Below are 23,297 nucleotides of genomic sequence, written 5' to 3' on the forward strand. Positions count from 1 at the left end.
TTTGTAAATGAAAATGTATGTGTGCTTGTGTGATGTTATATTTTGGAGGTTTTCCAAAATCAGATTTCAGCGTTTGTGTGATACTAGATTTTGGAGGTTTTTCAAGATTGGATTTCGGCCTTTGTACACGGTCTCATGTGCCAAAATACACTTTGTTTTTAACCTCCTAAACGATCCTGAATGGTCATTTCTGATCAACCATGAAAATTTCATTAGACCCTAACATCAAAATCGAGTTTTGCAAAATTGCAAAAAGATGGTGAAAACATAGTTTTTTTAAATAAGTTTCACTAAAACCAGGCCTATAGGTTTGAACTTCCCACCTAAACTCGTTTTGCGTCAAATTGGTTTTTAGCATTGTAGAAAAAACTAGACCAGCTTGAAAAAACGTTTTGCACACCTCTATACACATCAAAAATTGTACATGTTTAACATGGCCCATTAGATTGAAGCAGGGTTAGGTTTCATCTATATTCAAGTGTGGATCTTGCAATCAAAATTCCCTTATAAATACCATAACAATATTATAATAAACAAGAACAATCGAATAAATAAATTTAACAACAGCTCTCTTCGATAGAAGTACATGTCACCATTTGTCAACTCCCACGATCTAATATTCTTCAATACAAACTACTCCAATTAATACGTATTGGGTTGTGATTTCTATATTAATTTTTTTTAAATAAATAAAAAAAAAAAAAAAAAAAAATGAAAAGAGTAGCTATAGAGGCATAGTAAGTTGTAATGTTGTATCATGAGTTTACTTGGATCAAAAAATTTAATCTTCTGTAATTTGATTCTGGTTTATTGACTAATGGTAGTCAAAGTCAAACCTTTGACTTCCGGTTCATTTTACCTTCTCCTCTTTGACTCTTTTCGCATCTCAGCAAGGTAGATCTCTAAGTTTGACTTCACCCATAAACGTCGATTAATGAGATCTTTCTTGGTTGACTCATCTAAAAATTACAATACCAAATGTTAAATGCAAGAAATAACAACATACTTTCATTGCTATAAAATTTACATTTACCATCTTCAAAATTTTAAATTTCAACATGACAAAGAGTTGAGAAAGTTTAGGAGGTTTACAAAGATAATTACAATCATGTTTCTCATGATAAAAAGGGGAAATTTGTGCAAATAAAATATGTGAAATCTACAGAAAAGTCGCAAATTTTTGGGAAAAGTTTCAATAAAGTCCTAAAGTTTTTTTTTTTGAACAGAAAAGTCCCATTATTTTGAGAAAATCATATAATCTGTCATTTGCTGTTCAAATATAAAAAAAGGACTTTTTCGTTAATTTGGGCAAAATGTTAAATAATCGGGACTTTTCTGTTCAAAAAAAAAACTTTTAGGACTTTTCTGTAGATTTCCCAATAAAATATCGGAAAAAAAATTCAACATTTAGATAAAGACAAAAAAAAAAAATCATATATAGCTAAAGGTTCACAATGTTAAGAATAGCGAAAAGATAATTCTTGGTAGAGAAGTTGAATCAGCATCAAAGAACTAAATAATTAAAATCGGTTAACTTCATAGTAGTATAATTATAATTTGAAAGGAAGGAGATATATAAAATAAATCAAAGAAAAAAAAAAAACATAAATCTTGTGAAATAGTTACCAAGATACTCCCATGAATCAGGAGGTGCCCCAAGTGCTCTTCTTGTCAAGTAAGATGCATCTTCCCAAGAATATGAAGTTCTATTTATCTTGTATCTCCAATACCAAGATCCATGCCATAAAACTAACTGGAAAAAAAAAATAATAAAAAATAAAAAATCAATGATGATATATATATGCTACAAATTTCAAATGATAGGATATATAAAAAGACCTTTCCAAGAGTGTATGGCAAAAGTATAAAACGAACAGCAAGAAGTCCCCACATTGATGGCTTTTCAGCACCTTTTATTTGTAGTTCAAGTTCCTTGCTAAGCTCTTCCTGTGTTTTCCTGTCATATAAAAAAACATTCCTTGCTTAATTCTCAAAAAAGACGTAAATGCCCTCCTGATCCAAAAATGTGACTCTGTGAGAGGTCAATGGGACAAAAAACTGCAACTTTTTGTCCCACACCCAAAAAAGGTGGGACAAGTGTCGCTCTCTGACATTGTTTGTGCAAAAGACGTAAATGCCCTCCTCATCCTCATCATGTAAAATAGCTGTAGAAAGCTTGTTGAGTCTCGTGTACCAAACATAACCTTAGAGAGTGATCTTGAACAAAGGATAGAATCCAAAAATAAAACTTTGCAAATTTATTTAAAAAAAAAAAAGGGAAACTGCAAAAAAAGTCCTTACATATTGGCTTTATAATTGATTTAGTCCTTATATCTTTTTATTTTAAATTTAATTAAGTCCCAAAAACCAGTAATTGTTTGACCAATTTACCCGGTCAACAGGTCATCCAATTTTCAAAAATTACACTTTTGACCTAGATTTTAGAATTTTGTTATGAATTCATCCTAAACGTGTGTGTGTGTGTGTATATATATATATATATATATATATATATATATATATATATATATATATATATTGAAAAAACAAGTTGTAAAAAAAACTAAAGTTAGGATGAATTCATAACAAAATTCTGAAATCTGGGCCAAAAGTGTAAATTTTGGACAAAATTGGTAATAAAATTTAAAATATGGGCCAAAAGTGTAAGTTTTGGAGCAAAATTTGTAATAAAATTTGAAATCTGGGCCAAAAGTATAATTTTTAAAAGTTGGATGACCTGTTGACCGGGTAAAATGGTCAAATTGAATACAATTACCGGTTTTGGTGATTTAATTGAATAAAAAAAGATATAAGGACTAAATCGATTATGAGGCCAATAAGTAAGGACTTTTTTGCAGTTTTCCCAAAAAATAAAAAATAATGAAAAAAATAAATGTGATTGTTTCATACTTGTCAAGCTTGTAACCACCCTTCTTTTTGCTTGACAATGCTCCAGTGCGTTCAAGTTCCAATGCCTTCAACTTGTTTTTGTATGCTGGTGTTCTTTTCACCATGTCAATAGCCTATAAAAAGGTAATATACATCAACAAAAAAAAATAATAATAATACTAAAATCTAATGGAAAAAGAAAAAAGAAGAGACAAGCATCTATAGATTTATGAACTACTCTTGACATTTTCAAATGTTAATAGTGATGAAAAAAAACATTATTTTGTATACAACACTTACTTCATAAATACATCATTATCCATTCAACTACTATATCCATTTCCCTGATTTAGTACTTTCTCTATTAAGTCGTTATTTGTGCATTGAGTAAAAAAGAAACACATGTATATAGGTATAATAGCATGTCATTTACCTGATGATACCTTGTCCACTGATTCAAATATTGAAATGCTGAGAGAATTAGAAGAAGTCCCACTAAAACAGCACGAGGATCCTATTTAAACATGATAGAAAGAATGTAATAAAGATTTGTTACAAAATTCAAAACAGAAAGATACATATTGCAAGTTTATTTAAACTAACCGTTTTATGACCATAATAAGCATGATAATAGCGAGCTGTATTATAAAACACCTGCAATTGGGAAGAGAGGGGGGAATAATTATCAAAAAAGCATAAATACTTCATCATGATTTGAAATATAGCAATGAATTCTATAACTTACCTCCTCTGGGTGCTCAATTGCATAATCATATTGCCCTCTTGTAGCTTCATCTTTTAAGATCTATGAAAGAAAATGGAAAGCGACAAGTGTCATTTTACCCCATGAAGCACAAGCTCATAACCCTATGTTACCAATTATTTCTTTAAGCAGCATACTCTTTTTTATGTTTCAGTACTTGATCTATAGTTTAATGCATCACTATGTTATTCAAATAGATACATACACAGAGATAGAAACCTTTAGATTGTTGTCGTTAAGCCTAAAACAGTTCAATAGCAAAACTGATAAAATAACAGATACGAATTTACACCATAGATTAATACGGTTAAGAATTATCTCAAAAAGCTTAAAATTTACATCAATTTTGAAGTCGATAATTAACCTGTTTGAACGCAAAAGTAACTTATGGTTTTCTATTAAGCGTGAAGGGTATGTAGAGCATTAAATTGCAAATAATTCAATAGAGAAGTTCAAATAAAATTGGGTACCTCGTAAGCATTTGCAATTTTTACAAACAATTTTTTCGATTCGGGATCTGGGTTTTTATCCGGATGACTGTAAAAACAAAATTCGATTCAATATCAAACAACAAACTTAATTCGACTATACATTACATAAATTAACAAGAACCTTACTGTTTCAATGAGAGCTTATAGTAAGCTTTCTTGATTTCAGATGCATTTGCATTTTGAGAAACCCTAGAGTAATCAATCAACAAAATTTTAGTCAAAATAAAGGGGTGAAAGTGAAACTGTTAGTAATTAGAGGGGAGAGGGTAATTTATAGCTAACCCTAGTAGATCGTAGCAATCATCTTCGTCGCAGTAAATGGAGATCGAAGGTTGTATGAAGAAGATCATGAGAAGCGATACGACGGCGTAACGATGGAACGACGTCGTAGCCATCGTCTTCTTCGCTTTGATCCGTGAACAGAAGTTTTTGCCGTGAACTCCTTTTTGTCTCCGGAGGGGAACGTGAAAATTACATTTCTAACCTCAAAGTTCGTTGCATTGGTATGGGCCTTACCTACCTTCTGACTGGGCCTTATTTCCTTTGCTCTTTAACTTTTAATCACAGATCATAAATATATAAAAAAAGATAAATTAAATTTCCTCTTAGGTTTTATGTTTATAAATAATCCTACCAATTAAAATAAATGATAAATCTCATTAGGCATGTGAAAATATTTTTCAGTGCCACCATGTGAGGTTCACAAGGGTTTACTTGGAACCTTGCACAATAACAAACGGAAAACATAATGTCCGGTCTACTAGTTGTTAGATACATTAAGGAACCAATCATCTGACGATAAAGGGTCATATCCGCAGCTGGTTTTTCCATAGATGGTGTGAGTTTCGTTCCAAATGTCATTGGAACATTCACTTTAGAGTCTCCTATCATGCCGAACTTAGAGAGCAAAGTTTTTTTATATGCTTCTTGATTAATGAAAATACCTTCTGGTCCCTGCCTTATATTCAATCCAAGGAAAAAGTTAATAAGACCCTTTGAGCTCATCTCAAACTTAGTTTTCATCAACTTTTGAAATTCAGCTGTGAGGCTGGGATTAGTGGATCCGAAGATGATGTCATCAACATAAATTTGGACAATCATCAAGTGGTCACCCTCTTTCTTACGAAAGAAGGTTGGGTCAACCGAACCTTGTTTAAACTTAGACATTCTAAAGAAACGAGTAAGAGTTTCATACCAGGCTCTCGGAGCTTGCTTCAGTCCGTAGACTGCCTTATCCAGAATGTAGCAGTGATTTGGATACTTCTCATTAACGAACCCAGGTGGTTGTTTAACATATATTGTTCTTCTAATTCACCATTTAGAAACGCGCATTTAACATCCATCTGAAACACTTCAAAGTTCTTATGAGTTGTGTATGCTAAGAATATCTGAACTGATTCCAACCTTGCAACAGGTGCGAAGGTTTCTTCGTAGTCGATACCCTCCTCCTGGCAGTAACCCTTAACCACGAGTCTCGCCTTGTTTCTGCCTCTGTGGCTGATCTACACGACATAAATTATACGTCATCTTATGCATAATTTGTAACATCATAATAAAAGAGTAAGTGTCTAGTATTTACTTGGAACCACTTCCTCTGTGGCTAATGAAGCTGGTTGAGTATTTTCTCTGGAACCACTCCCTCCTATGTTGTAGTCACATAAGCGCGCAATTGGATAAGCATAAGTGTAGTTAAAAAACATGGATGGTATACTAAACATGTATTACAAATACACAAAACATTGTATGAGTGGTCAAACTAAGGGTACACTAAAATATGAATGATATAGAACTACAATCACTTTTCATACTTACTGTATAAAAACAAAATAAAAAGATTTTTGGGAATTAATTCACTTAATTTACATAGATTATCACAAAAAAGAAAGAAACATAGAAATCACAGCAGGCCAAAGACATAAAAACAAGATATAGAGGCGGAACAGGTGAAGCACAAAACACGGGAAAAATTGTCACAACTAGCCTTTTGGTTAGGAAATTTCATCCTCAAGTAAACAAGGGCTATTGTGAGACTTGTGCTAACATACCTAAGTGTTCAATATGAGTTCCTAAGGAGCCATATAGTGTTAGAATGCAAATCTCTCCAAGTATAGTGAACCTCTCCCAAATCTCTCAAAGTATGTGAAATCTCTCCCAAATCTCTCTAAGTATGTGAAATCTCTCCAAGAATAGTGTATCTCTCCCAAATCTCTCCAATTATGTGAAATCTCTCCCAAATCTCTCCACGTATCTCAAATCTCTCTCAAATCTCCTTAAGTACCTTCCTCAGTCGAAAACAGCTCAAAACCGGAAGAGGAAACCCCAAAAGGACCATCTTGGTCCGGAAACCTCTTGGTCTGGAACCCTCTTGGTCCGGAACCATCTTAGTCCGGAATGCCTCCTAAGGAGCCAAGAGGAACCCCTATGCTCCGGAATCACCTAGTTCGGATTCCTCGGTTCAGCTCCGGAAGACCTCGCATGAAGGCCTATTTCGTAAGTCAAAGCCAGCCTTCGCACCTTCAGACTTCTCCTGCAGCTTCTGATCTCGCATCTGACTTCGGATTCCGAGAAGGCCACTCCCGATCTCGTCTGTGGACTCCGAAATTAGGAGAGGAGCTTCGGAACTCGCCCAACACTTCCGGAAATTGCAATATAGCTTCGGAATTCACATAGTGCCTCCGGAACTCACTTCTTGACTTCGAATTTTAGACCATTTCGCACCTTTTTATCATTTTAAGGTATTTTTAGGTCGGGAATTCCACTAAACTCGTGTTTTTCTTAACTAAGACCCCTAAAACCTATATTTTATGCCAAATTTAATTATTTAAATCATATTTTCATAAAGTTAAAAGGTTTAGGAATTAGGAAAACCTAATCCAAAATCAAGAAAAGGACAAGGAAGTTTGACTTTGTGATTTGATGAAATTCCTCATTTTCCAAGCAAATCCCAGTTAAACACAAAAATACCCATCGATATAAGTCTTGTACACAAGTCCTCCAAGCAAGTGTCATATCACTCTTATCCCTCCACCTAGAATACGTGAACTCCTCTTCTTCCTTTTCCCCACTTCTCATTTTCATATCCAACAAACTTCTAAGAGTGCTATCAACTCCTTCAAGCTTCAAGTTCATCTCTTCAAAGGAAATTCCCAGATTTCTTTGGTGAGTATTCTTATCCTCTTTGAACAATAATTCTTCACATTATTCTAAGATTTCATTGCATTTACACAAAAATTATTCTTAGGATATTTTTAAGTTCAAAGAAACTCCCAAGTGTTGGAACTTGGAAACTCCTCCTTAGCTCTTCAAATCACCCAACAAGTCAACTAAGGTGAGCTTCATACCCCACTTTTTTCAATATTTTAATGTTTTTGGGGGAGAGTACAAGTCAAATCTTGCCTAAATATTTGAATAATTACATGTATACGTATATTTGTGTAACATCCCAAAAATACAGGCCAAAAATTTCATTTTTTAAATACGTCATTATAAAACTGACAGTGTCATAAAACATCTGTAATATCATGTCATGTCAAAACCAAAGTAGAAATAATCAAAGATGTTACCATAAAACAATATCAGAGTGTAATCCCAAAGATCTCATGTACGGAAAACCATAGTGTGATGCGTTGCGATCAAGCCGGCTCCTTTCCTTTAAACAAGAAATACCTGAAACCAAAACTAAAAACCGTAAGCACGAAGCTTAGTGAGTTCCCCCATCATACCACATACCACACAATCACATAACATACATACTGCCAGGCATTTCTGGGGTGCCCGACTTACCCGGTACGGCCTTTCTGGGGTGCCGACCTACCCATGCGGCCATTCTGGGGTGCCGTCCTACCTGTGTTAAGCCATTCTGGGGTGCTGACTACCCTTCGGTCCTAACGACCGAACCTCGGGGACTATTTCACCCCTACTACTACTACTACTATCACATATCATAACAAAACATATTATCAGACATATCTGGGGTGTCTGAACTACCCTTCGGTCCTAACAACCGAACTCGAGGACTGCTCCCCTCCTACTACTTCTAACTCATATAACAGATCATGCTAGCATATAAACATAACATCACATACTGTCAGACGTATCTGGGGTGTCTGACTACCCTCCGGTCCTAACAACCGAACTCTACTACTATTACATATAACATATCATGCTAGAATATAACATATCAGGTAGTAGCAAACCTAAATGATATCATGGAGACAATCATCTATCATACGTCTCCTACTAGTGGGCCGACATTGTGGCCTTAGACCCACCGCTACTGGAAGGTAACTCACCTCACATTGCTGAAGTCCCGTAGACACAATCCCACACTGCTGAAGTCCCGCAGACTCGACCCCAGCTGCTGGCTAACAGATTCCCGAACTTTCAACACCAAAATAACACCCAATTAATAATTGGGTCCCAACACATAACCATATTACATACTTGGTTAATTGCTACATTACCCCAGGCTTGGCTTATTTAAGCCCAAGGCCCAATCCACAGGCCCAAGTCAATTAGAAATCAAAGACCAACACATGGCCCAATTTTCCAAATTGGGCCTAGGCCTAAACATGGTCTCATTCTAAGGCCCAACACCATATAATCATTAAGGCCCAAGCTATGGCCCATCTAAGGCCCAATTTTCCAAATTGGTCCCAAGCCCCTTACATGGGCCTTACCCCATGCCCATTAAATTATTCTAGTTCAATGGCTTGACTTTGGATGACCCATTAATTACCCAACCCTCAAGGCCCAAAAGAAAGGCCCAACAATAAACCCATGTGAAATTAGGGTTTCACATAAAATGATGATTAGGGTTAAGTTTCCTACTTAACCCAATAAGGACTTAATCCATTAAGTCCATTATCGCTTAGATTAATGTTTGCCAAAGTTTATTATTTAATATCTCAAGTTATTAAATAATTCTTGTGTGTGTGACCCGATTAATTCTTAAAGTTAGGGTTTCATTGGCATTAGGGTTTTCCAAACCCTAATTAGGGTTTCCAACCCAATACTAGCCCATTTATTAATTTGTTGGGCTTTTAGGTCAGTTAGGGCTTTATTGGGCCTATCAAGCCCACTAAAATATTATTAAGCCCATTAGGGTTTTATTGGGTCCATTAGAGTTTTAGTCCCTTGACCAAACATACCCAAACTAGCAATCCCAACACAACTAAGCACACCGCCACCCGACACGGTGGTCGGTGGCGGCAGCCACCACCCTACGGTGGTGGTTTGAGTTTCATTTCATTATTCTAATTTTTACAATTACAATGCACTCATGAAATAACACACACACACACTATACTAAAAATAACACACACACACACCTAAACACATGGCAGCACACGCACACTACCACCTTCCACGACGGCTGGTGGCGGCCATGGAAGTTCTTCGCTGTTGTCGGCCATCAAACACCCCACTGTATGCACAATAACGCAAAAACGCACCCCCTTCGTCTTTTGCTCATAAAGATACCCACACCCACCCGAACTCACGAAAAGTTGTAGCAACGATTCATGGTGGTGGCTCGACTGGTCTCGGTTGTTTTGGCTAGAGTGAGTCGCCGACGAGACATCAACTGAGAGCAATGGTGGCGCAACAGCAGAAAGAAACAGAGACTGAGGAGATTGGTGACCCAAATAGCAAACCGCAGCAGCATAATCCTTGATCTCCCAACCAACCCGCATCGACTCGTGGCTCCTTTGTCTTCAACGGAGGCGGTGGTGATCGAACTCAAACTCACAGCGGCGGTAGCTCCGGTCTGGGAAGTAGCGAGTGGGCGAAGCCTCAACTGACAGCGACTGAAGAAGGAGAATGGGGGAAAAAGGACGGCCGTCTGGTGGTCGTTGGCTGATCGGGAACGTGGTGGTGGCGGTGGCTCCGGTGAGGGGGCATAAGGGGGGATGATGGCTGCTACATACGGGAGGGTTTAGGGTTTTGGTAGCGATGCTTTAAACGGGAATGAAGGAGTCATCGGGTTTAAATCCCGCTCCACTCAAAACTTTGCTCATTAAACAAGTTTAGTCCCTCCACATAGGATCCTTTTCCAATCAAATCCTATATTTACCCATTAAACCCCAACATTAAAAATCCATTACAACTTAGGTACGAAATGTATCCAACGGCCCCTACCCTATAATCTCTTCAATTGAAGTCCCATAAATTCCCAATAATTACCACGGAGCCCCTGTCTTCATAAATATTTACAAATTAAGTCCGGGTTTACACTTTTAACCCCAATCTCTAAAAGTGTGACAAATAGCTCCTCGAGATCAACACCTTGCTAAATAATTATCGATTTTAGGGCTACTATCCGATCATTTATTTATTTATTTAACTAATAAATAAACGGGTGTTACAATTTGTATGTGTGTGTGAAATATTATTAAAATATTATTTTAGTAATATCCTCATGAACGAAAGATTTCACAACTTCATAAGGAACAAAGGATACTTTGTGAACAAAAGAGCCACCCAACATTTGGTTGTGTCCAACTTAACCCCTTTATCTATGCTTTCATGTCTAAAGATAAAACTTATAAAAAGGGACCTATATAAGTTGACACTATTTCTAGTGATTTTTCGAAAATGGAAACTTTGTGACTATTTTGCAAACTATTAGGGAGTATTTTATAAACATTTAATATAAAATTTTGCGTCAAGAAAATACACAAATAGAGCCTTTATGACAGAAATATTTGCATGTCATAAACTGTTGTCGTAAAACCTCCAACAACATAACTAATGTTCTATATGTCATAAAACAGAAAATGTGTGTCATAACCGGCAGTTATAAATTTTTACAAGTTATAACTCGACACTTTTTCTCTTGACTAAAATGACTTGTTTTTCAATAAGCGAAAAGGAACGAACATGAACACCTAGTTAACGAGCACAATCAACGGTATGAAACGAGAACGATATGAAAAGGAACGAACATGAGCACCTAGTTAACGAGCACAATCAACGATATGGAACGAGAATGATATTTCTATTCAATAAGTACGAATTTCATTATTTATCTAACAAATAATGGATCTCTAACGATTGCTCAAAAGGTTGTTGATATTCTATTCAGACAAACCTCAAAAGTACCTAAATATAAAAATATTAGTGTATGTCTAAGTCCTGTAAGGAGTTATAGCCAGAGTCTTCTGGAGGGAGAGTGAGAATTTGTGTATAGATCTATACGGGGTTGACACCCCGCACCTTTGTTGTTCGCTACAGCTAGACATGCCAGTTTAGGGTGACAAATGTCTTTTCCAAACCGAGGGGCCTGAGAAATGCCAAAACAGGCACCCCGTCAGATTAGTATGGTTATAACGACTCACTAGAATATGTTATATTAACTAGAAATTTATGTAAGGAAAACCTCATAAATAAATTTTGGCACGTTGTGTTGACCGTCCTACACGTGATAGGTGATGGTCCGCATTTTTTGTGTTGACTGTCCTTTTTCATCGCGTAGAATGTCCACAATTGTCATGTTAATTCTTTCTCCTAACAAGTATAGAGTCGTAATACTACTATTTTTACAAATTAAAAAGCGTAGGACTCCATGGAAAACGTTCGTAAACGGTTTTGATAATGATAAACTAACCCACACATATACGTAGTTGGAACTAGCACTTACAGATATTTTATAGCAGAAAATATAGGATTTTCTGGAGAAAACGATTTTTCTACAATTTCGATAACGATAAACTAGAACGCACACTCAATTTTACTCGATAAGAGGAACAAGATTTTCAACTATATTTCCTTTTGAAAATAAGGGATTTTTCTTGGAACGGTTGACTATTACTATTCAAAAGAATTATCCTCGTACACAACTCTCTTTTACAAATCACACTACTTTTCAAAATCACTCCTTATAAGGAGGAACAAAAGTAATGACATGCGTACACATATCCATGATTTTCAAGGCAAGACTCCAAACGATTTAATAGAAAATATCGGATTTTCTGAAATTACAATAAGAACGATTCTAAACAAGTGTAAACGATTTTGTACAAAATGCTTATGAACTCACCAACTTTTTAGTTGAAGCTTTTCAAAACGCCTTGTATTCTCAGGGATCTAGTAATCAGGTAACAAGGGACGCGGATGCAGGGCTAATTAGCTGTAGTTTGAAGTGTTCTACTTATATATCTTTTGTGTAAGAACAAATACAATATGGAAACAATGTAAGTTTGTTATCTCAATGTATGATGTTTGGATTGCTCTGTTTTATTTATATTCAATTGTTATGATATTGCACAATGAAGTCACCTGCCTTCGGACGTTTCCCCGTCTGGTCCGGGGGTGTAACAAAACTTCTGGGAAATTTTGCTTGTACTCCAAGCTTTGTTGAGAAAAACATGAATACAACTTAATTAAAACATCATAGATACATATACTATTCATACTAAGCCAAAACAAATCCTAATCAAACTAAAAATAAGATGGTTTTTCCCAAAATACCCTTGGGTGAAACCTGTCCTAGATTTTGATTATTCCAACAGATGCCATGAAAGGAGGTAACATTTTTGCATTTATGATGTAAGTATAATGAAACATCCCAAAAATACAACCCAAAAGTTTCGTTTTTAAAACATTATTAAAACCATCATTTCATTACCAAAGTATAAAATCATAAACTATGTGTTTTAAAATCTCATAATATCTATCACATATCACATCTCATGTCAAATGTCTTATCAAAATATCAGAGTAAAACTCTCAGGCTGAAGACTGTGGTGTGTGCCATGAGATCATCCCGAGCCCTTCCCTTTGCTAGTGGAAGTACCTGAAACCAAAACTGAAAACTGTAAGCACGAAACTTAGTGAGCTCCCCCAAACTACCACATACCATACAAGAACACGTATAACACATACTGGGCATTGCCCACTGCATCGGTGTAACGACCCAAATTTCACGTCCAAAAATTTTCTTTTTTAAATCAATACTTTAGAAAACGGTTGTAATTAAAACATTGTCTGGTCAAACCATTTCATAACATACATCGTGTCTGAAAACTGAAACATGAAAAACAATCAACTATCAGAGTACAAAATCCCAGAATGACTCATGGTGCGGAAAACAAGGTGCGTGTATGATGTGCTGCTACCGCGCCAACTCCTTCCCTCTTGAAGAAGAGGTACCTGAAAACAAAACTGTAAACCGTAAGCACGAAGCTTAGTGAGTTCCCCCATAATACCTCATACCATACAAACATACAATGAACACCTAGGAGATACGGGCCTCGCCCACACTCCGCTAGCTGGGAGATACGGGCCTCGCCCACACTCCGCTATCTGGGAGATACGGGCCTCGCCCACACTCCCCTATCTGAGAGATACAGGCCTCGCCCACACTCCACTATCAGAGAGATACAGGCCTCGCCCACACTCAGCTGCTAGCATAACATACAAGTATCACACAGACAACGAGTATAAACAATTCTATCATACTGGCATATATCATAATCAACCTCAACTATAAGATACGGGCCCTGCCCGCACTCCAACACTAACATATCGTCTATACAGGTCGGCCTTGGTGCCTTAGACCCGTTACTACTGGAAGGAAACTCACCTCGTAACGTAGCTACCGAAAGTTTGACTGCTAGACGTCTGGCGGCTGTACCGGTAATCCTACGGCTACAAATCCATAAACATAGATTAGCCACTCATAAATACCCTTAGGTCAATTGACTGACCCACCCCTGGCCCAAGGTCAACTCCTTGGTCAAAGTCAACTTCCAGTTGACTGGACTCGCTGAGTCGTGGCACAGACTCGCTGAGTCCTTCTCCTACTAACCCGGTCCTACTCGCCAAGTCCCTCTTCCCACTCACCGAGTCACCCTTAACTCACTACTCGGGACTATAGAACTGACTCGTGATCCGACTCGCCGAGTCCCCACGAGCAGATCTCCTACTCGCTTCCAAATCCTCACTCGAGCATCCCTTAAGAGGATTTGGGGTTCTGGGACTACTGCTACACGTTAAATTGCTAATTCCGCATGCAGATACGAAGGGTTGGACCTTCAACACTTAAACCCCTCTTACTCAGTGACAGTTCATATGACTCGCCGAGTTTGAAGAACAACTCGTTGAGTTCCAGGCAATCTTCATAGGACTCGCCAAGTTGTTCATCCAACTCGCCGAGTCTAAGACAATCTTCATAGAACTCGCCAAGTTCCACTTTGGGACTCGCTGAGTCCTTTCGACCCACTTCCCATACAGACCAAATCTGAGACATGCAATGCTTCTAAACCATAGATCTATGTTCCTAGGGCATGCTTATCACATAAAGTTGCAAACTCAAGAAGGCAAATCAAAGCTCTGTAAGAGGTCATACACTCAATAGGGACCTCAATAACTCCAACCACAGAGACTTTACACTTCTAAGATGTCTATAAGGTCCCAATCTGAAGTCCTTTCAGAACATAGAGCATGAATACATGGAGTTTAAGGTTTTAGGGCTTGAAAACCACTAATTTGGGACAAAAGGGGGATCTAATGAACTAGTGATCAAGGTAAGAACTTTTCTACCTGAATGGAAGCTTCTCACAGTATAGATTCCGGATCTACCTCCCCTCCTTGTAAACTTCAACTTCTTCCCTCTTCTTCTAAGCTCCCAAACCTTCCCCACAAGGCCAAAATCACTCTCAAGAACAATATGGGGGCTAGGGTTTCTTTCTACAACTCTCTGGAAGTGTTAGGGACAAAGGAGGCCAAGTTAGAGCGTTTAAATAGGGTGTAAACACCCGAATTAGGGTTTTTACCCAAACAGGGTCTACTCGCCGAGTCCAAAGTTCAGACCCCGCGTCTTATCCCGCTCCTACTCGGTGAGTTGGTCCTTCAACTCGCCGAGTCCAAGGCAAAAATGCACTATTTTAAAATATAAATCATAAGGAGTACGTACCAGAAACTAGGTGCTACAATCGGGCCCCACTCGGCATCAGACCGAAGTCCGACATAAATTGGTCCCCGCCCACTGCATTGGGTCCCGATCGACATTAGACCAAAGTCTGGAATAACTTGGGCCCCGCCCACTGCATCGAGCCCCGCCCGGCATCGGACCGAAGTTCAGAATAAACTGAACATAACATAAGCATGAACATATAACATAATCACATCCACTGCATCGGGCTTGCCCGACATCGGACCGGAGTCCGTAACATATACACATATCATAAACATGCATGAATCACGAAGACATCAAGCATACATAACTACTTCTTGAGACCACCCCGACATTGGACCGAATTCCTGAACTACTATCATCTAAACGGTTCGGCATTGTGGCCATAGACCCGTTCCTACTGGAAGAAACTCACCTCGTATGACTATCTGCTGCTCCGGCGTCTCTCCGGCTATAAATTCCATAACAACACTTAATCAAAAACCGATAATCCTTCTTAGGGTAAAATGACCATTTTACCCTTGGTCGTAGCCAACGTCCAGACCAAAGTCAACCTTCTGGGTTGACTTACTCGCCGAGTTAGCCTATTGACTCGCCAAGTTCTAGAACTCAGAAACCCTAAGATGCACGACTCGACTCGCCGAGTCACCCTATGACTCGCTGAGTCTCCATGCTAATCGACATCGTGACTAGACGAACTGACTCGTCGAATCGTCCTTAAACTCGCCGAGTCCTAGCGTAATCAGAAAAGGGACCTATCGACTCTAACTCGCCGAGTCCCTTCGTAGACTCGTCGAGTTCTTCAAGTTTTGTGTCCAAGTCCTGTTCCACCCACCGAGTGACCACATCCACTCACTGGTCCTACTCCAAATCAGAAAAAGAGTTAGAGTTCACAACCTAACTCGCCGAGTCCGAGAACAAATCGCCGAGTCCTCTTTGTGACATATCCATTCAGTCGATTCTAATTCGTTTCAATGCTTCTAACTCATAGATCTGGACTCCTTAGACTAGCATTACACGTAAAGTTGCTAACTTTACGTTCATGCATGATGTTATGAAACTAAAACACTCATTCCAAGCCAAAAATGAAGGTCTATAACATGTCATGGAGTCATGGATGAATAAAGGTGACAACTTTGGGCTTCTAAAGCTCAGAAATGTCCAGATCTGAAGTCCTTTCCTCCCCCAAGGTTCAAATCTCGGAATAACCTTGGAAAGGACCCAAAAAGTGAAAATATCAAGTCTATAAGGAGATCTAAATGGGTAGACGCCAAGGTATTAGCTTTATACCTTTAATAAGTCTGAGATGAACCAAGAACTCTAGATCTTCTGCCCTCCTTCGTTGTACTCACTCTTTTCCTTCCTTCTCCTAGCTTCAACCACACAAATGTAAGGAAAAATGGCTCAAGGAATGTAGAAGATTGATTAGGGTTTTGAGAGTAGGCTGTGAAGGTGATGGGGGATGGGGGTGAAGACCCATAATGTTGCTTAAATAGGGTGCAAACCCTAAGGATTAATAACGCCTCGTTCCCAGTACGTATTTAGTTCATTAAATTCTCATTTTATAAGAGCTACTCAACTAGTTGGTAGCCCTAACTCGTCGAGTAGATGCCAGTTTAATCGCGGGGTTTAAGTGGACTACTCGCTGAGTCTATTCCTGACTCGTCGAGTAGTCCACTTAAACCCCGCGATTAAACTGGCATCTACTCGACGAGTTAGGGCTACCAACTAGTTGAGTAGCTCTTATAAAATGAGAATTTAATGAACTAAATACGTACCGGGAACGAGGCGTTATAGATAGATAGAGACGAAGATATATAGACTAAATTGAATTAGATAATTATTACAACAAACAAGGATTTTATTTTCTTTCTGGTTGTGTTCTCTGGCAATCATAATGGAATTGCTGTTATTTTGCATAAGAAAGCATGGGTGTATATGCATGGTTTGATGATGTTTACCTGTAGTGCCCGATTGGGGAAAAGAATCTGTATTTTGGCAAACTACTCGCTCAGTTGTGTTAGTGACAGTTCCACCAACAAGCAAATTTGATGTTGATTGCAGATTTTTTCTCGGACCACTTCCTCCTGCAGAAATTAGAAAGTATATTTCCCGAACCCGGATAACCAGAAAATAGAATTACCCATCCGAATAACACCCATACATTGTGTAAGTTGTTTATAAGGTTGTAAAAAGTACACTGTCCAAACTTTCAGATTTAAAGTTAAAAACACAAATCAGGTCTAAAACAGAAATCCAAAATCCATTACATTAAAATTTTTCTTTAACTCTTTTTTTAGTAAACACTAAAAACATATAAGGTTTACCTGTTGCATCAACGAAATCCATAACACGTTTACGTCGACGAAGCGTGCACAACTTTGGATCGAATTCACCTTCACTTCCTTCACCTAATGACATGACTGAATTTTGTCGTTCTTTCCTTACACGCTTAGTACCTCCGAGATTAACAATCATCATCATCACCAAAAATATCCACATTTTATCTACAAAGGATGTGATTTACAAACAAGTTAGTCAAGAGTACAGTTATTTATATTCATCGTCTAAAAGTTTTAAATATTAACAGATTAAAAACAAACCAAGGAAGTAGAAATAGAATACAATTATCCATAATCATAGTAAAAAAAGTTTTAAAAATGTAACAAACTACAAAACACACCAACAAAGTAGAAAAAGATTACAATTATTCATATTCATCGTCTGACTCATCAACTAGGGCTACATTTGTTTCATTGCTATCATCTAAACCTTCTAAATCTTAAGGTAATTCATCACTAATTTCTTTGGGGATAGTATCATAATCAATAAAATCATCCAAATCATCTTCAAAAGCTTCAACATCAACAATTTCCACAAACTCTTATTCGCCATCATCTACATGAAACTCGAAATTTTCACAATCTGATGCTTGAAATGGGGTTGTATCCGACGGTGTTCCTACATGTTCGAACATATCCTGTACATCCTCATTATTCGGAATATCCCATAAATGCATATGTGTGCTTCTTTCTATTATTTTCCAGCCCGAGTCACGCATGAGATCATTTATGTAGAAAACTTGTTTTGCTTGATTTGCCAACAGAAAATGATCTTCGTCATAAGCTTTTTTGGTTGTATCTATGGATATGAATTGAGGTTCAAACATCACTTGCATCCTTTTACGGTCGGTATCAAACCAAATGCATTTAAATAAAATAACTCGATATCCTTTTATGAATGAAAATTCAAGGACTTCATCAACATATCCATAATAATCTTCTTCAACACCATTGTGAATTTCTACAGCTGTGACTCCGCAATTTTGAGTCCTCCTATGGTCATCTCGTGACTTAACAAGAAATTTAACTCCCTTTACTATGTATCCACTATGTGATATAGCTCGATTATCTGGACCACGAGATAGTGCATATAAATCTTCGTTGATAGTCGATGAATTTTGCTCATACATTGTTCCTATCTGTTCACCATTTCCAAAAAAAGTAAGGGTAGGTTAATTGTTCTGACATGATTGAATGATATAAATTATGTTATAGTAACATTACTCGTGATGAAAACCAAGATGGAAATGTAGATTGTTGTAATTCATTAAAATCTAGGGATGCTTGATGTTGTCTTTCCAAGAATTTCAAGTACTCACTGTCAAGTGTAAGTAAGCCTTAAATACCTTGAGATACAAAAAAGTCAATTCATTATGAAAGGGAAATTGGATATACTTCAGGTATGGTTCAACTTGTGAAGAATTAATTAAGATTAACCATTGTGCTTTCTTTAATGAAATGTTTGAAAGCCTAACAGTTTCTAGCTTCCCAATTCCTTAGCCATTTAATCTGAAAATATCCAATTTATACTCTCGAACATCACTGGTAGTTTCATCTTCATATCTACCTCGCTTATCTAATCTCAAATCAACACTACATAAATAGTGTGAACAAAATATCAGAGCTTCTTCAACAACATAACCTTCTGCAATTGAACCTTAAGGTCTTGCTTTGTTTCTAACATATTTCTTTAAATGACCGAGATACCTTTCAACCGGATACATCCACCTTGATTATACAGGTCCTCCTAAAATAGCCTCTTGAGGTAGATGAATGCACAAGTGCATCATAACTATAAAAAATGAGGGAGGAAATATGCTTTCAAGCTTGCAAAGAATCTTAACTATCTCTTCTTGCAAAGTTTCCAACTCTCTCACAAGTAACGTGGCTGAAGTTAGAATCTTAAAAAATTGAGACAACTCTGTCAATGTATCATGTATATGCTTATCCAAAAGCCCACGAACAACAATCGGGAGTATACGTAGCATGAAGACATGATAATCATGTGATTGAAGCTCATATATCTTACTTTGCTCGAGAATAACATTTTTACCCAAGTTTGCGGCATATCCATCAGGAAGACACACAAACTTAACTAGAGAGCAAAATTGTTTCCTCTCTAATGGAGTTAAGATCCAACACTCATTTTTCTTCACAAAGTGAATATTCTTGCGTATTTTCATATCTTGAAGATCTCTGCGAACTAGGTCAGTGTCTTTTGTCCTCTTTTCTATGTTTAATAAAGTTCCCAAGAAGTTCTCACCCACATTTTTTATAACATGCATGACATCAATGTTATGACGCATTAACTGTTGGATAAGGTGTCTAAGTCCATAACTATATTTGAGATGTACTTGACCCGACCCGACATGGTCCATTTGGGTTGCACTTCACCCGAACAATTTATATGGATAATCTTTTGAGAATAGTATAAGTTATGATTTATTAATATATTATAAGTTCTAATATATTAATATGAAATCAGATTATTTAATTAGTATTGATCTAAATTAATCTAGAATTAATTTGGTGATCAAAAGTGTGACTAATTAAATATGGGCTCTTATATTTATATAGTGTGGGCTAATGCTTATTGAGAATGGGCTAGGCTAGCACGGTAAGTCCATGGAGCTTTAACCCATGGATCTCATGGAAATGAAAGGTCATGGGTATTAGGGTTTACATGGATGTAACCCTAATCCACCACACTATATAAAGGAGTCCTTGGCACTTGAAATTTCACTAGTTGTGTGTGAGAACTAAGGGTGGCCGATTTCTAGAAGTGTTCTACTATTCTCTCAAGTTTCCAAGGTTTGTGGTGATTTGTGACTTCTATTTGAGGCATCCACATTATTGGTGCTAGGCTCTCAAACTCCAAGCAATCAACCACTATTAAAAGGTATGTAATTGTACTAGCTTATTATGTTTCAAAGTTCCCCATGCCATGCTAGTTAGGTTAAGAACCTTGGAAAAACAAATTTGCATGTATCTTAGTAAAACATAGATCCAAGGTTTCTAGGGTTGCATGTACACCATAGGAGTGTTAGAATGCTCAAAACCAATAGTGGTATCAGAGCCTAGGCTTGTTTTCTTGATACTTGATGCAAATTGTTGAAAAAAATCAAGTTTTCTGCATTCTGTAGCATGAAATCGCCGAGTCCATGGGGGGACTCGACGAGTCCATGTAGTTATTCATCCTACTCATCGAGTAGGTTCTTGCACTCGACGAGTAGGAGCCCTAGAATGTAGATTTTTGAGTTTTGCTGCTGGAAATTGTGACAACCCGAAATTTTCATTTGTATAATTTCCACATCTAAACACTTCACATATTAGTCAAAAATATTTTAATACATTTTTGGCCGGATTTAAACCCGTTTGGTACCTTATTTTATTTTTTTGTCAAAAGATATAATAAAAAGAAGTGACGTAATTAGTGACATGTAATAAACCGGACAACCCGACACCTTAGCTAGGTGTTTACGGCCAAACAAGGGAGTTTGGGCCGTAAACACCCTTCTCCCCATGAACTCATGCATATAGCATGAGTTTACACTTTGTCCTCACTTTTACCACTCCCCACTCAAGAACACTAACTCTTTTCTCTCAAGTATCATCACTTTCTTCTTGCAAAATCCGCCAAAAATGTAAGTTTTATTCCTAGATTCTTTCATAAAAACACTTAATCTAGTGTTTCTACATCTTCTCATCCATGAATTTCCGATTTTTACTCAGATCTTCAAAGGATCTTCAAATCACCAAGAACACATTTGTGTTTTTAGGTCCTAAAACACCTCTACAAGCTTCCTAGAAGGAAGTATACTCTTCCTAACTAGTTATTGGATTAGTGTTCATGGATTAAACACCCAAAAACCTCAAGAACATGTGTTTACGGTTTGGGGGTCTCCCAAAACCGTAAACACCAAAACCATAAACACCATAAAGGGTGTTTTGGTGTCCCTAACTCCTTCCTTAGCATGTTTAACGGACTAGAAACTTGTATGAATGAGCTTAGGACCACAAAACACGAAAGAAATGATGTGCTGAAGGGTTTACGGCCGTAAACCGTAGTGTTTACGATCGTAAACTCCCAAGGAGTGGTCCAAGGACCGCAAACTCCAAGGGAGTACTTCTCAAGCCTTTGATTTGACCTTAGAACCCTTCCTAGTGATACAAGAGACCTTTTAACACACAAATTCACCATTCCCATGAGTTTACGGCCGTAAACTCATGGGGGAAATGGTCTCTAAACTATAAACCCATATTAGGGTGACCATTTGAAGTGTAAACTGCATAGTGAGGCTATACACTCTTTAAAAACAACCCCTAGCACTCATTTCACTTGAAACAAAGTTCTTTCATGCATTAGAGGGTCTTCACTCACTTAATTGGTGATACAATGACTAATTAGACACCATTATATGTCACTACATGTTCATAGGATCCGTGGGTGTGTTCAAGCCCTCACTTGACACCTAGCATCCTACCCGGCATCCCATCCACTCCACTCACTGTAGGTGAATTCATACCCCTTAATTAACCTTTCAAATGTTTTTAAATGCTTTTATGGGGGGGGGGGGGGTGGGGGGAATACAAGTTGAATCCAAAAAATTATAGTATCAATCACATGCGATTTGTAACTTACAATCAAAAAGGATTTCTATACTTTTAACCGTTTTGCCATCAAAACTGCTTTCAATGTTTATCAAACTCATTTTCATGTTAAATTGTTATAAAAACTGTTTCCAAACTCTTTTAAACTTCTTATGTTCCTAAAATATATCTACACAATATATTTATATAAGTAAGAATCAAAGGACTTAGGACTGACAGCTTGCCTTATTTCCTGTTCTTGTTTGATTGGGGTCTTAGGGTATATTGTTATCTGTCCGACTGTCGTTGAATTCTTAGTTATATATTGTATGTATTTGTGTTGGATATGAATATCTTCACTCCGTTCAATACTTTGGTGTATCCAAGATAGACTATAACGTGCTATTTAACTATAATAGGTATAGTTAAGGTTTCCCGCTCTTTACTACCATTACTATGATACTTACCATAGTTAGCACTATTATGAGTCTCTACATGTTAAGTACTATACCAGGACAATACTATGTACTATACAAAAGAACACTAAATACATAATACCGAGAAGCACACTATACACTATTACAAGAGAACATACTAAAACCTAATGTGATACACTATTCCTCTATACGACACTTTACTGCGCCTTCGCCATGTAACCATAGTCTCCTGGAGGGAGAGAGGGCTCTACGTGTATAGATCTATACAGGGCAGACAGTCTCACATCCCGACTGCTAGCTAGAGTCCGAGCCAACTAGTCCCATGGATGATAACATGTTACCACACTACATGTGACCTGGAGGGTCATTATACATTTGATCGCTTATCCGCATGGTTACATATAGATTGACATTCGGATCACTAAATTAACAAATTAAGAATTAAAGGTAAAGTAGACTCCCCAAGGTGTACTATATACTTATCACTACCTAGAGTCTGCAGTTTATTTAACATTCAGCCGGCAGTAACACTGCTGGAATAATACATTATCATCCCATTTACTTTGTATAAATGAAGTCCAAACTATATTTTTATAATTGAGAGTCTAATTGGGAAAACTTTTACACACTCAAAGGATCAAACCTACAAGTAACCAATTCTTGGCAGAAGACTACTTTTACTAGAAAATATAGGATTTTCTAGAGATTCACACTATTTTCAAACTTGATAACAACTTTCATATTACACGGTTGAAAACACTTTTATGCAAGCAATGACACTAAATTTTTATGAACTCACCAACTTTATGCTGATACTCGTTTTCAAAATAACTTGTATTCTCAGGTCGTCAGTAGACAGGTATAGATGCA

General features: G+C 37.3%; 1 protein-coding gene across 1 annotated transcript; it reads right to left on the bottom strand.

Moving 5' to 3' along the window:
- Positions 1–698: 698 nt before the first annotated feature.
- Positions 699–4,607, bottom strand: LOC111891695 (chaperone protein dnaJ 50). Its single transcript, XM_023887762.3, has 10 exons — positions 4,426–4,607; positions 4,270–4,332; positions 4,123–4,189; positions 3,635–3,694; positions 3,493–3,543; positions 3,323–3,403; positions 2,911–3,023; positions 1,840–1,957; positions 1,627–1,753; positions 699–959 (listed from the first exon to the last, which is right to left on the bottom strand). The coding sequence occupies exons 1-10, from the start codon at positions 4,536–4,538 to the stop codon at positions 856–858; spliced, it is 897 nt and encodes a 298-aa protein (XP_023743530.1). The 5' UTR covers positions 4,539–4,607; the 3' UTR covers positions 699–855.
- Between the last annotated feature and the right edge of the window lie 18,690 nt (positions 4,608–23,297).

Source organism: Lactuca sativa, chromosome 1, assembly GCF_002870075.4.
Source record: "Lactuca sativa cultivar Salinas chromosome 1, Lsat_Salinas_v11, whole genome shotgun sequence".
In the NCBI taxonomy this organism is placed as follows: Eukaryota; Viridiplantae; Streptophyta; class Magnoliopsida; order Asterales; family Asteraceae; genus Lactuca; species Lactuca sativa.